At 38.0% G+C, this 14,983-nt stretch overlaps 1 protein-coding gene across 1 annotated transcript in view; it reads right to left on the bottom strand.

Annotated features, from left to right (window-relative positions):
* Window positions 1–14,983, bottom strand: part of LOC149456822 (cytochrome P450 4B1-like) — a 64,769-nt gene that overhangs the window by 23,043 nt on the left and 26,743 nt on the right. The window contains exon 6 of the mRNA XM_089684426.1: window positions 13,464–13,615. Within this exon, the coding sequence (XP_089540552.1) occupies window positions 13,464–13,615 (152 nt within the window). The remainder of the gene's footprint in view (window positions 1–13,463; window positions 13,616–14,983) is intronic.

Raw genomic sequence — 14,983 nt, 5'->3', positions numbered from 1 at the left:
CTTACCAGTTCACTACAAATAAAGTGGAAGAGAGGCCCCAGGAACATGCAGCCCTAGGTAACTTCCAGTGACCAAGTAGGATCCAGTGGAGATCCTGCTCATAAAACCGCTCACGTATATAAGGCAAATGGTCGGGTAGTCTTGTAGTCCTTATAATGAAGAGCAGTACCTTCCTATTATAGGAATCATGTCAGACAGTTGAGTAGTTATTAGAATAAAAATGAAACTTTTTTTTCCTTTTTCTTTCTTTCTCAATGTTTATTTTGTATTTTGCGGACCTTGGGGAAACATGCAGACATGGAGAATTTGATGGGCGAAGTCCAGAGAGGTGACCAACTCAATGATGTATAAGTAGGGTCACCTGCACTGCTTTCCACGGTAGCTGGTGACCTGTATTACTATCCTTCTAGCTAGATGAATACTATATAAGTTTCTCACTTCGTGTTACTCCTTATGATGAGACACAAGGTCCTCTTCTGTAATGGACTGTATATTTATGTATTTATTTATTTATTTCAGGTACTTATTAGAGATGAGCGAATCGAACCAGGCGAAGTGGAATTTGTTTCGAATTTCAGGAAAAATTCGATTTGCGTCGAATCCGAATATTTGCATAATTCGGGTGCGCGAATCGGATTTTTCCCGATCAGCCGGCAAAAGTGTCCCTGCAGAGAGCTCCGCTATTTCTGACAGTTCTCTGACAGTTCCTTCACATGTACAGCGGTTGAAACATTGTATCTATTTGTTTCCATTTAGGATACAGATGTTTTTATTCGGAAATAAATAGATACAATGTTTCAACCGCTGTACATGTGAAGGAACTGTCAGAGAACTGTCAGAAATAGCGGAGCTCTCTGCAGGGACACTTTTTGCTGTACTGGAATACTTCTTCTTTTCATTCTTCTTTTCATTCTTCTCATTCTTCTTTTCATTCTTCTTTTCATTCTTCTTTTCATTCTTCTTCTCATTCTTCTTTTCATTCTTCTTCTTCTTTTCATTCTTCTTTTCATTCTTCTCATTCTTCTTTTCTTCTTCATGAAAAGAAGAATGAGAAGAAGAATGAAAAGAAGAATGAGAAGAATGAAAAGAAGAAGAAGAATGAAAAGAAGAATGAGAAGAAGAATGAAAAGAAGAATGAGAAGAAGAATGAGCAGAATGAAAAGAAGAATGAGAAGAATGAAAAGAAGAATGAAAACAAGAAGAAGAAGAATGAAAAGAAGAATGAAAAGAAGAAGAAGAAGAATCTTTTCATTCTTCTCATTCTTCTTTTCATTCTTCTTTTCATTCTTCTTCTTCTTCTTCTTTTCATTCTTCTTCTTCTTTTCATTCTTCTTCTTCTTCTTTTCATTCTTCTCATTCTTCTTTTCATTCTTCTTCTTTTCATTCTTCTTCTTCTTTTCATTCTTCTTTTCATTCTTCTTCTTCTTCTTTTCATTCTTCTTCTTCTTTTCATTCTTCTTCTTCTTCTTTTCATTCTTCTTTTCATTCTTCTCATTCTTCTTTTCATTCTTCTCATTCTTCTTTTCATTCTTCTTTTCATTCTTCTTCTTTTCATTCTTCTTTTCATTCTTCTCATTCTTCTCATTCTTCTTCATGAAAAGAAGAATGAGAAGAAGAATGAAAAGAAGAATGAAAAGAAGAAGAAGAATGAAAAGAAGAATGAGAAGAAGAATGAAAAGAAGAATGAGAAGAAGAATGAGAAGAATGAAAAGAAGAATGAGAAGAATGAAAAGAAGAATGAAAAGAAGAAGAATGAAAAGAAGAAGAATGAAAAGAAGAGGAAGAATCTTTTCATTCTTCTCATTCTTTTCATTCTTCTTTTCATTCTTCTTCTCATTCTTCTTTTCATTCTTCTTCTTCTTTTCATTCTTCTTTTCATTCTTCTCATTCTTCTTTTCTTCTTCATGAAAAGAAGAATGAGAAGAAGAATGAAAAGAAGAATGAAAAGAAGAATGAGAAGAATGAAAAGAAGAAGAAGAATGAAAAGAAGAATGAGAAGAAGAATGAAAAGAAGAATGAGAAGAAGAATGAGCAGAATGAAAAGAAGAATGAGAAGAATGAAAACAAGAATGAAAACAAAAAGAAGAATGAAAAGAAGAATGAAAAGAAGAAGAAGAAGAATCTTTTCATTCTTCTCATTCTTCTTTTCATTCTTCTTTTCATTCTTCTTCTTCTTCTTTTCATTCTTCTTCTTCTTTTCATTCTTCTTCTTCTTCTTTTCATTCTTCTTCTTCTTTTCATTCTTCTTTTCATTCTTCTTCTTCTTCTTTTCATTCTTCTCATTCTTCTTTTCATTCTTCTTCTTCTTCTTTTCATTCTTCTTCTTCTTTTCATTCTTCTTTTCATTCTTCTTCTTCTTCTTTTCATTCTTCTTCTTCTTTTCATTCTTCTTCTTCTTCTTCTTTTCATTCTTCTTTTCATTCTTCTCATTCTTCTTTTCATTCTTCTTTTCATTCTTCATCTCATTCTTCTTTTCATTCTTCTTCTTTTCATTCTTCTTTTCATTCTTCTCATTCTTCTTTTCTTCTTCATGAAAAGAAGAATGAGAAGAAGAATGAGAAGAAGAATGAAAAGAAGAAGAAGAATGAAAAGAAGAATGAGAAGAAGAATGAAAAGAAGAATGAAAAGAAGAATGAAAAGAAGAATGAGAAGAATGAAAAGAAGAATGAAAAGAAGAAGAAGAATGAAAAGAAGAATGAAAAGAAGAATGAGAAGAAGAATGAGAAGAATGAAAAGAAGAATGAGAAGAATGAAAAGAAGAAGAAGAATGAAAAGAAGAAGAAGAATGAAAAGAAGAAGAAGAATCTTTTCATTCTTCTCATTCTTCTTTTCATTCATCTTCTTCTTTTCATTTTTCTTTTCATTCTTCTTCTTCTTCTTTTCATTCTTCTTTTCATTCTTCTTCTTCTTCTTTTCATTCTTCTTCTTCTTCTTTTCATTCTTCTTTTCATTCTTCTTCTTCTTCTTTTCATTCTTCTTCTTCTTCTTTTCATTCTTCTTTTCATTCTTCTTCTTCTTCTTTTCATTCTTCTCATTCTTCTTTTCATTCTTCTTTTCATTCTTCTCATTCTTCTTTTCTTCTTCATGAAAAGAAGAATGAGAAGAAGAATGAAAAGAAGAATGAAAAGAAGAAGAAGAATGAGAAGAAGAATGAAAAGAAGAATGAGAAGAAGAATGAAAAGAAGAATGAGAAGAAGAATGAGAAGAATGAAAAGAAGAATGAGAAGAATGAAAAGAAGAATGAAAAGAAGAAGAAGAATGAAAAGAAGAAGAAGAATCTTTTCATTCTTCTCATTCTTCTTTTCATTCATCTTCTTCTTCTTTTCATTCTTCTTTTCATTCTTCTTCTTCTTCTTTTCATTCTTCTTCTTCTTTTCATTCTTCTTTTCATTCTTCTTCTTCTTCTTTTCATTCTTCTTTTCATTCTTCTTCTTCTTTTCATTCTTCTTCTTCTTCTTTTCATTCTTCTCATTCTTCTTTTCATTCTTCTCATTCTTCTTTTCATTCTTCTTCTCATTCTTCTTTTCATTCTTCTTTTCATTCTTCTCATTCTTCTTTTCTTCTTCATGAAAAGAAGAATGAGAAGAAGAATGAAAAGAAGAATGAAAAGAAGAAGAAGAATGAGAAGAAGAATGAAAAGAAGAATGAGAAGAAGAATGAAAAGAAGAATGAGAAGAAGAATGAAAAGAAGAATGAGAAGAAGAATGAGAAGAATGAAAAGAAGAATGAGAAGAATGAAAAGAAGAATGAAAAGAAGAAGAAGAAGAATGAAAAGAAGAAGAAGAATGAATGAAAAGAAGAATAAAAAGAAGAAGAATGAAAAGAAGAATGAAAAGAAGAATGAAAAGAAGAAGAAGAATGAAAAGAAGAATGAGAAGAAAAATGAAAAGAAGAATGAGAAGAAGAATGAGAAGAATGAAAAGAAGAATGAGAAGAATGAAAAGAAGAATGAAAAGAAGAATGAAAAGAAGAAGAAGAAGAATGAAAAGAAGAAGAAGAATGAAAAGAAGAATGAGAAGAAAAATGAAAAGAAGAATGAGAAGAAGAATGAGAAGAATGAAAAGAAGAATGAGAAGAATGAAAAGAAGAATGAAAAGAAGAATGAAAAGAAGAAGAAGAAGAATGAAAAGAAGAAGAAGAATGAAAAGAAGAATGAAAAGAAGAAGAAGAAGAATCTTTTCATTCTTCTCATTCTTCTTTTCATTCTTCTTCTTCTTCTTTTCATTCTTCTTCTTCTTTTCATCCTACTTCTTCTTCTTCTTCATCCTCATCCTCTTCTTCTTCTTCTGAGGATGAGGATGAAGAAGAAGAAGAAGAAGAAGTAGGATGAAAATAAGAAGAATTCCAAGCCGGCAAAAAGTGTATCTGCAGAGCTCCTCTATTCTGCAGATACACTTAGAGGAGCTCTGCAGATACACTTTTTGCCGGTTTGGAATTCTTCTTATTTTCATCCTACTTCTTCTTCTTCTTCTTCTTCTTCATCCTCATCCTCATCCTCGGAAGAAGAAGAAGAGGATGAGGATGAAGAAGAAGAAGAAGAAGTAGGATGAAAATAAGAAGAATTCCAAGCCGGCAAAAAGTGTATCTGCAGAGCTCCTCTAAGTGTATCTGCAGAATAGAGGAGCTCTGCAGATACACTTTTTGCCGGCTTGGAATTCTTCTTATTTTCATCCTACTTCTTCTTCTTCTTCTTCTTCATCCTCATCCTCTTCTTCTTCTTCTGAGGATGAGGATGAAGAAGAAGAAGAAGAAGAAGAAGTAGGATGAAAATAGGAAGAATTCCAAGCCGGCAAAAAGTGTATCTGCAGAGCTCCTCTATTCTGCAGATACACTTAGAGGAGCTCTGCAGATACACTTTTTGCCGGTTTGGAATTCTTCTTATTTTCATCCTACTTCTTCTTCTTCTTCTTCTTCATCCTCATCCTCATCCTCGGAAGAAGAAGAAGAGGATGAGGATGAAGAAGAAGAAGAAGAAGTAGGATGAAAATAAGAAGAATTCCAAGCCGGCAAAAAGTGTATCTGCAGAGCTCCTCTAAGTGTATCTGCAGAATAGAGGAGCTCTGCAGATACACTTTTTGCCGGCTTGGAATTCTTCTTATTTTCATCCTACTTCTTCTTCTTCTTCTTCTTCATCCTCATCCTCTTCTTCTTCTGAGGATGAGGATGAAGAAGAAGAAGAAGAAGAAGTAGGATGAAAATAAGAAGAATTCCAAGCCGGCAAAAAGTGTATCTGCAGAGCTCCTCTAAGTGTATCTGCAGAATAGAGGAGCTCTGCAGATACACTTTTTGCCGGCTTGGAATTCTTCTTATTTTCATCCTACTTCTTCTTCTTCTTCTTCCTCTTCATCCTCATCCTCTTCTTCTTCTTCTGAGGATGAGGATGAGGATGAAGAAGAAGAAGAAGTAGGATGAAAATAAGAAGAATTCCAAGCCGGCAAAAAGTGTATCTGCAGAGCTCAGCAGTTGAAACATTGTATCTATTTGTTTCCATTTATGGAAACAAATAGATACAATGTTTCAACCGCTGTATGGAGTGAATGTCAGAGAACTGTCAGAAATAGGCTATTTGTGACAGTTCTCTGACATTCACTCCTCAACCACTGTATGGAGTATTGAATGTCAGAGAACTGTCAGAAATAGCCTATTTCTGACAGTTCTCTGACATTCACTCCATACAGCGGTTGAAACATTGTATCTATTTGTTTCCATTTATGGAAACAAATAGATACAATGTTTCAACCGCTGTATGGAGTGAATGTCAGAGAACTGTCAGAAATAGCGGAGCTCTGCAGATACACTTAGCGGAGCTCTGCAGATACACTTTTTGCCGGCTTGGAATTCTTCTTATTTTCATCCTACTTCTTCTTCTTCTTCTTCTTCATCCTCATCCTCATCCTCATCCTCTTCTTCTTCTTCTGAGGATGAGGATGAAGAAGAAGAAGAAGAAGAAGTAGGATGAAAATAAGAAGAATTCCAAGCCGGCAAAAAGTGTATCTGCAGAGCTCCTCTAAGTGTATCTGCAGAATAGAGGAGCTCTGCAGATACACTTTTTGCCGGCTTGGAATTCTTCTTATTTTCATCCTACTTCTTCTTCTTCTTCCTCTTCATCCTCATCCTCTTCTTCTGAGGATGAGGATGAAGAAGAAAAAGAAGTAGGATGAAAATAAGAAGAATTCCAAGCCGGCAAAAAGTGTATCTGCAGAGCTCCGCTAAGTGTATCTGCAGAGCTCCGCTAAGTGTATCTGCAGAGCTCCGCTAAGTGTATCTGCAGAGCTCCGCTAAGAAATAGCGGAGCTCTGCAGATACACTTTTTGCCGGCTTGGAATTCTCCTTCTTCTCATCCTTCTTCTTCTTCTTATCCTTCTTCTTCTTCTCATCCTTCTCCTTCTTCTCATCCTTCTCCTTCTTCTCATCCTTCTCCTTCTTCTCATCCTTCTCCTTCTTCTCATCCTTCTCCTTCTTCTCATCCTTCTCCTTCTTCTCATCCTTCTTCTTCTTCTCATCCTTCTCCTTCTTCTCATCCTTCTTCTTCTTCTCATCCTTCTTCTTCTCATCCTTCTCCTTCTTCTCATCCTTCTTCTCATCCTTCTCCTTCTTCTCATCCTTCCTGCAGAATAGAGGAGCTCTGCAGATACACTTTTTGCCGGCTTGGAATTCTTCTTATTTTCATCCTACTTCTTCTTCTTCTTCCTCTTCATCCTCATCCTCTTCTTCTGAGGATGAGGATGAAGAAGAAGAAGAAGAAGAAGAAAAAGAAGTAGGATGAAAATAAGAAGAATTCCAAGCCGGCAAAAAGTGTATCTGCAGAGCTCCGCTAAGTGTATCTGCAGAGCTCCGCTAAGTGTATCTGCAGAGCTCCGCTAAGTGTATCTGCAGAGCTCCGCTAAGAAATAGCGGAGCTCTGCAGATACACTTTTTGCCGGCTTGGAATTCTCCTTCTTCTCATCCTTCTTCTTCTTCTCATCCTTCTCCTTCTTCTCATCCTTCTCCTTCTTCTCATCCTTCTCCTTCTTCTCATCCTTCTCCTTCTTCTCATCCTTCTCCTTCTTCTCATCCTTCTCCTTCTTCTCATCCTTCTCCTTCTTCTCATCCTTCTCCTTCTTCTCATCCTTCTTCTTCTTCTCATCCTTCTCCTTCTTCTCATCCTTCTTCTTCTTCTCATCCTTCTTCTTCTCATCCTTCTCCTTCTTCTCATCCTTCTCCTTCTTCTCATCCTTCTCCTTCTTCTCATCCTTCTCCTTCTCCTTCTTCTCATCCTTCTCCTTCTCCTTCTTCTCATCCTTCTCCTTCTCCTTCTTCTCATCCTTCTCCTTCTCCTTCTTCTCATCCTTCTCCTTCTTCTCATCCTTCTCCTTATCCTTCTTCTCATCCTTCTCCTTCTTCTCATCCTTCTCCTTCTTCTCATCCTTCTCCTTCTTCTCATCCTTCTCCTCCTCCTTCTTCTCATCCTCCTCCTTCTTCTCATCCTTCTCCTTCTCCTTCCTCATCTCCAAGGGCATTTAAATTAAATGTACAGTGTTCTGCACTAATTTAAAGGCTCTCTGAAGCCTAGAAACCCTTTTTATAAGTTAAATTCGTAGCGAATAAATTCGCATCGAATCGAATTTCTTCCTCAAATTCGGCGAATCAGCCGAATCGAATTTTTGAATAATTCGCTCATCTCTAGTACTTATATATAATAGTGCTGTCCATTTTACGCAGCTCTTTACACATATATATATTGTACATTCACATCAGTCCATAATCCTCAAGGGGCATACAATCTAAGGTCCCTAACTCACATTCATACATACACATACTAGGGCCAATTTAGACAGGAGCCAATTAACCTACCAGCATGTCTTTGGAGTGTAGGAGGAAACCGGAGTACCTGGAGGAAACCCACGCAGGCACAGGGAGAACATGCAAACTCCAGGCAGGTGGTGCCGTGGTTGGGATTCAAACCAATAACCCTAGTACTGCCAGGCAGAAGTGCTAACCATTTAGCCACTGCGCTGCCCATATTTGCATTTTGTTTATTGTACCCAACTCAGGGCGGTTTCTCTTGTATTATTTTTGCTATTCCAATTTGTGTTGGATGTTTTAGAATACATGTAAAATAAATTTTTATTTTCGAAAATAAAGAATGCATAAAAAAAAAAAAAAAAAAAAAAAACATTCCAGGGGTATTTCCTGCAAACCTTTGATAGCTTTGATCGGTGGGTTAAATTATTATTTGGTTTCGGGATCAATTTGGTTTTATCAAATAAACAAAAGAAAATTATGTTTCCATGAAAAAGCGTAGTCATCACAAGACATTATAGTCCATATACTACAAAAGTAGAAAAATCTATTTCAGTGTCATATAAAAAGAGGTTTCTGTCAGTTATCTCATACCTTCATGTGATCACAAAACAACCCGATAATTATTAACATCCTCATATACCATCAGTGTCTCAACCACCTGCTTCTTAATGCCATTGATAGATGGTACAGTCAAGGTGTGTCAAAGATATAAAAAAACAACTGAACTAGCTGGAATAACTACAAGAGGTCACCTTCGACTTACTGAGAGCTGCATCTACCTAATTCTAAAAAACACTAAACCATTTCAATGATAAGCATTATAATACTAAACATAATACTAAAACAAGCAATTTAAAAAAAAAAAGTACTAATAATACTTATATTTATAGCTACATTGGTTACTACAAAATGGTATCAGAAAATAATTTAAAAAAAGATAAATACTGTAAACTTATTTATAGTGTTACTAAACCCACAACGGTAAAATCAGTCTGTAAATGCAGTAAAGCATGCATGTTATACTCACCGTGGAACCTAAGTTGTTAATCCTCTGCTTTGTGTAAAAAAGCCATTTGATCCAGACTTCTCTGCTCCTCCTCTTCTTCAAATGTCCACCTGATAAGACAGACTGAACCCGTAGCCACATGCACATGCTCAGTTTAGTGTGTATTGCTAGAGGGTTTTTTTTCTTGGAGAGTGCATGTGATTAGCACAGGGCCAATCAGCACTGTCCAGACAGAGGTCAGGGGTTTTGCATCCTCCTAAAGCAGAAAGAAAACTCCTCCTACAAGCTTTAACCAGTGCTCTGTTATAGTCACAAGACTGCTCTAACTGCTGATGAGAAAAGGTATTTAGCAGTTTATGTTTACTAAAAAATGTTGTGTGTGCTGTGGGAGACCAGATATAGTGAATGCAGGGTCTGGGGAGACCAGATATAGTGAATGCAGGGTCTGGGGAGACCAGATATAGTGAATGCAGGGTCCGGGAGACCAGATATAGTGAATGCGGGGTCCGGGGAGGCCAAATATAGTGAATGCGGGGTCCGGGGAGGCCAGATATAGTGAATGCAGGGTCCAGGGAGACCAGATATAGTGAATGCAGGGTCCTGGGAGACCAGATATAGTGAATGCAGGGTCCTGGGAGACCAGATATAGTGAATGCAGGGTCCGAGGAGACCAGATATAGTGAATGCAGGGTCTGGGGAGACCAGATATAGTGAATGCAGGGTTCGGGGAGACCATATATAGTGAATGCAGGGTCAGGGGAGACCAGATATAGTGAATGCAGGGTCAGGGGTTTAGTAATACTTTAAAGTGCACCTGTGCCCAGACTATGAACACTAATGCAGGCCATATATGGGTCAAATTCTGAATGAATTTATTTTAGAAAATTGCAAATTTAGTGCGTTTTGTAATCCAATGGTGCCACCATTGATTTCGAAATTCGACCAATCAAGTCTTCAATTTCACCTCATTTTGCTGCAGAACATAATTTTCCTGGCTGGGAATCTTATTTTCCTTCCAGGTCACTGCTCACGCTCATTTCTTTTTTGATTGTATTTATCGCACAATTCTCCTATCATGTCCGATCACTAGAATTCGATAGCCGCACAAAAATCGGCTGATGCTGCGGCCCACTAATGATGCAAATTTTGAACGAAAATTCTTAGTTACGACTTTCAAAGAAAATTTTGTTCAGAATTCGACCCATGCATGGTCCTCATTAGTCTTCATTCACACCTGATCAGAGTGTAATCATAGTGTATTTCTTGTGATTTTGAAGCTTTTTTTTCAAGCATCTTACAGGCATTTTTTTTGTGTATTACAGTAATTTTTGCATGGGTATCAAGCTTCAGGAGTTTGTTTCCTGCGCTGAGGGGGGGAGGGAAATTAGTCCTACTGTAAAAGAGAGGAATTCTTTAGGCATAAAAATGCAAGTATCACTCATTTACATGTATTCCTATTGAAGTCTATGGGATCAAAACTGCTTGAATATGCTCAAAAAGTTTATTTGGAGTGTAGGGTAACTGAACAGGCACAATTAGAACAAATGGGATTCTGCATAGTCAGGCAAAGTAAGATGTAGGGAAACAAGAAGAAAAAGTGTGAATTTGGGACTAAACTATAGCAGATTGTACAAAAATTGTACAAATTGACTAGTTAATGGCCAATTTAACAGCTTACACACTGCAGCTTCAATCAGGTCCCTCAGTCAGTGTTTCAGGTGGAAGAGGATGAAAGAAAGAGCGCACAAACCTTGCGCATTACCTCAATAAATAGTGACTAATTTTATTTTATTTAGGAAATATACTCACAAAAGTGACGGTAAAACAGGCATAGCTTAACCATAATCCACACAGGGTTACAGGTAAATCCAAAGGGGGGGGGATAAAAGCTAACACGTTTCGAAGGGTGCTCCCTTCTTCATCAGAGCTGGGTTTGGCAGTTAGAAACTTTAGTATAGCAGAGTTCCCAAGGCAAGGAGACATTCAGCCACTGAGTGTCAGTATTACAGCAGTTCAGCCTGTTTCAGCCTGTTTCTATCTGCCAGACCCAGCTTTGATGAAGAAGGGAGCACCCTTCGAAACACGTTAGATTTTATCCCCCCCCTTTGGATTTACCTGTAACCCTGTGTGGATTATGGTTAACCTATGCCTGTTTTACCGTCACTTTTGTGAGTATATTTCCTAATCAAAATAAAATTAGTCACTATTTACTGAGGTAATGCGCAAGGTTTGTGCGCTCTTTCTTTCATCTTCTTCTACAGTTTTATCAAGCTTCCCCAGCTTCATGATAGAGCTGCACAACCTCTGATCACCAGCAGATGAACACGCTGTTTGTTACTAATGCCCATTTGATCTGAGTCTTTGAGCGCAGGAGATAATGGATCTTTGGTGATTGTTTCAGGTGGACCAGATTGGAAGGTCCATTCATCCCTAGGGACAGGCAAGTGTAAATGGAGTTGCGTCCATTTACACCCACCTACCTCCTGGTCTGATCTGGTCCTCTAAAAATAATACAGAAGGAGATCTGTACTATTCTGTTTTGTAGGAGCAGATTGGAGGATAGTCTGGTGTATATGGACAGTGGAGTCCATTTACTCCCGTCCGTCCATAGAGCAGAGTGGTCTCTGTCTGTGTCCGTTCTACAGAAACTGAGCAGACACGGAAATCTTGACAAAGGAGGCAGAGTTACTGAAATGCGTTGTGCCCATCCACTTCAACCCTCCCGTGTCTTGCCCCAAACATTGAGGGCGGCTTTAAATGACACTGCCAGGTGTTTTCTTGGTGGGTCTGGCTCTGCACTTTGACATCATCTGCACTTAGCAGTCTTCTGGTTCCACCTTGTTAGATTGTCATCTTCTTCTCCACGTCCAAGCTGCACCATCCTAACATTAATGTAAGTGTGGATATTTGTTTTAAATAAACTGTTATAATGCTTTATAAACGCCATGCTAAATGCACCCTTGGCTACTTTATTTTCTCACAGATTTATCATCCGCCTGCTTTGCCACCATCATCAGGGGATCTTTGAGCTGATACCCTCCTGAAAGGGAAACACATGCTGGCTGTTTTCAATAGAGGACTGGAAGGCTGCAAAGGCTGTGGTGCAAAAGAAAATAATAGGGAAAGAGCTAGAATTTTGACACCTATATTGTACACTTTGAAAATAAATCTATCCACAATACTTATAGATACAGAAATGAATAAGGGCTTGTTCTATAGTATTTGTTCAGAATATGTAAATACTATATTATGCATAATATGGGCAATGGTTCACTTTAAAGCAGAATTAAACTTGTAGAAACAGCCCCCCTGCAGGTTTATGCCATAATGTACATAATGGGGCAGCACAGTGGCTAAACGGTTAGCACTTCCGCCTGGCAGTACTAGGGTTGCTGGTTCAAATCCTGACCATGGCACCACCTGCCTGGAGTTTGCATGTTCTCCCTGTGCCTGCATGGGTTTCCTCTGGGTACTCCAGCTTCCTCCCACTCTCCAAAGACATGCTGGTAGGTTAATTGGATCCTGTCTAAATTGGCCCTAATATGTGTATGTATAGATGTGAGTTAGGGATCTTAGATTGTACACCCCTTGAGGGTTAGGAACTGATGTGAATGTACAATATATATGTAAAAGCACTATGTAAATTGACGGTGCTATATAAGTACCTGCAATAAATAACAAATAAATAATAATGTACTGATATGCACTGCATAATAGCATAATATGACAGACTCTCTGATAAAGGATGTCCTCCAGCACTACGCTGTCATTGCTGGGGCACTTCCATCTTCAGGCTTCCTTTTGAGTTTGCTCTGTTCAAGAGGCCAGGTTGCAATAATGTCACACACATAAATGTACTCTGAACTGCGCATCTGTAGCTGAGTGTACAATGCCGCTGACAAGCAGGGGGAGCATTTAAGAAAGAGACCTGCCAGTCAGCAGTTTATTAAATTTTGAGTATCACTATCTTTATTTGTCATGTTGTCACTGAAAGTGAAAGCAAGGAAAAATCCCAAATTTTGGGTTGTTCCCAGAACAGTAATAGAGGGGAAATCTCCCAATGGGGACACTAGCTCAGGTGGCCCTGGTGACAACCAAGGATTCTCTCACTTTAGAGGGATTTCCTATCACATTCTCTTTTGGCTATGGGACAGGATGTGAAGGGAGAAAAAAACTGACATGGGTTATAACTCTTACTCCATTCAAAATGAAATAAAACAACACAAATTACTAATCAGACAGTCACATGACAGCAACTCAATGCAGTTAGGCATGTAGATGTGGTGAAAACGACTTGTTGAAGTTCAAACCAAATGTGGCATGGTTGTTGGTGCCAGACAGGCTGGTCTGAGTATTTAAAAAACAACTGATCTACAGGGATTTTCACGCACAACCATCTCTAGAGTTTACAGAGAATGGCCCAAAAGAGAGAAAATATCCAGTGAGCAACAGTTGATGTCCGAGGTTAGAGGAGAATGGGCAGACTGGTTGCTGCGACATTCAGATGGTAGGGTCAGAATTTGTTGTAAACAACATGAAAGCATGGATCCATCCTGCCATGTATCAATGGTTCAGGCTGGTGGTGGAGTAATGGTGTGAAGGATATTTTCTTGGCACTAGCAAGGTGTACCTAATAAAGTGGCTAGTGAGTGTATATGGACAGCAAGCTTACCTGTGTGCTGATGTGCTGTCCTCACAGCTCTTCTGAAGCGGAATCCATGAGGACTTAGGTGAAAAATGAAATCACTGTGATAGGGTAGGCAGGCGAATCTGTAATTTGCCAGGTAGGAGAGATCATATACTGCCTTGATGTAGGCATTTTCACTGGGAAGAGAAAGAAAGAAATGTGAATGCAGTAAACGTAGTACTTTGAACCTGTAAAATAACGCTTGAGTCGACTTGAGATGGTTGCTGATGTATTAGTACACTTACAACAAAACCAACTTCGTACTGTCCATGATATTTTTTATTTGCACTAACAATAACATTTTCAGGACAAGTTTTTGGTGTTTTCCCTCCTTTTCGGTCCTAGCAGTACTGTAATAAACTGTATTTCGTATAAATACATATATGTGACTGTGCGTGTAAGGGTCATAACATGATGGAAGATATAAGGTAAATGTGAAAAGGGATCCCTAATTTATTTTGAAACAACAGACATAGAAATATATTTAGTATAATGAAACACGCTGAGAATCCAATTCCAGGTTGTAACCTAAAGAAACTGTAGCTTCATTCTGTAGTAACCTTCTTCAGGCAGACAGGTGCTCAGTTCATCTTTTAACCCTGGTCTAAAGTAGAACTATAGGCAAAAAGTTTTTTTTTTATATTTTGGATAGAGCAAGGGAGGGTTATAACCCCTGCAAGATTTTTTTTTTTTGCCATCCATGTCCCTTTGCGAAGATTTCCCTATACTTCCTATCCCATAGTCAAACAGGAAGTGGTACAAAATCTTTGCAAATTAAGGGAATTCTTTGGGGACCCCCCAGGTCAACAAAACTAGTGTCCCCGTTGTATGATTTCCCCTCTATTACTTTGCTGGGGTCAACCCAAAAGTTTGGATTTTCTTTTACTTTCACTTTTAATGAAAATGTTAAATAGGAAAAATAAAGTGGGTGTAATGGACCGCCTGACAGCACCTCTATCAATCCCCTGGCAGAGCCTCCCCAGACAAGTGTTTGTGCAGAGCTGGCTTAAATAGCCCGCCCTGCACCTGACAGGTGCAGCCTAGGTCCTAGTGCCTGCCTAGTACTGTCAAGACGACGGCTGCGCCTGGGTCCTAGTGCCCTGCCACCTACACGTTTTGGCAGACACCTACGCCTGTGTAGACCCATGCGTCGCGATGGTCCCGGACAGTGGGTGAGTCTTCCTAGTGGGGGTACAGACAGCAATGAAAGCTGACAAGTGCTCTAATCCCTCTCCACTCTATCAAAAACTAATAAAAAAAAGTTTTCCCTTTAGTTATACTTTATAGTGTGTGTAAACCCTAACAATAAACTCTCATTTGGTCTCTTGTGGACTAATAAATATACTATTGAAAGCATTTTGTTACCTCTGGGTTTTTTTAAGGTTTTAAAATTTGTTGATCTTATTACCAACCAAACATTTATATAGATAGCACTAAAGAGGCACTAACCTATAGAAAGCCCTCATACGTTCGGGATATTAGGGATGTATTAGGCAAAATTCACC

Source organism: Staurois parvus, unplaced genomic scaffold, assembly GCF_062004578.1.
Source record: "Staurois parvus isolate SC_StPar_1 unplaced genomic scaffold, SC_StPar_1.0 ptg000347l, whole genome shotgun sequence".
Taxonomy (NCBI): Eukaryota; Metazoa; Chordata; class Amphibia; order Anura; family Ranidae; genus Staurois; species Staurois parvus.
Note: the sequence above shows the minus strand (reverse complement) of the source record. Positions and strands in the feature narration are given on the sequence as shown.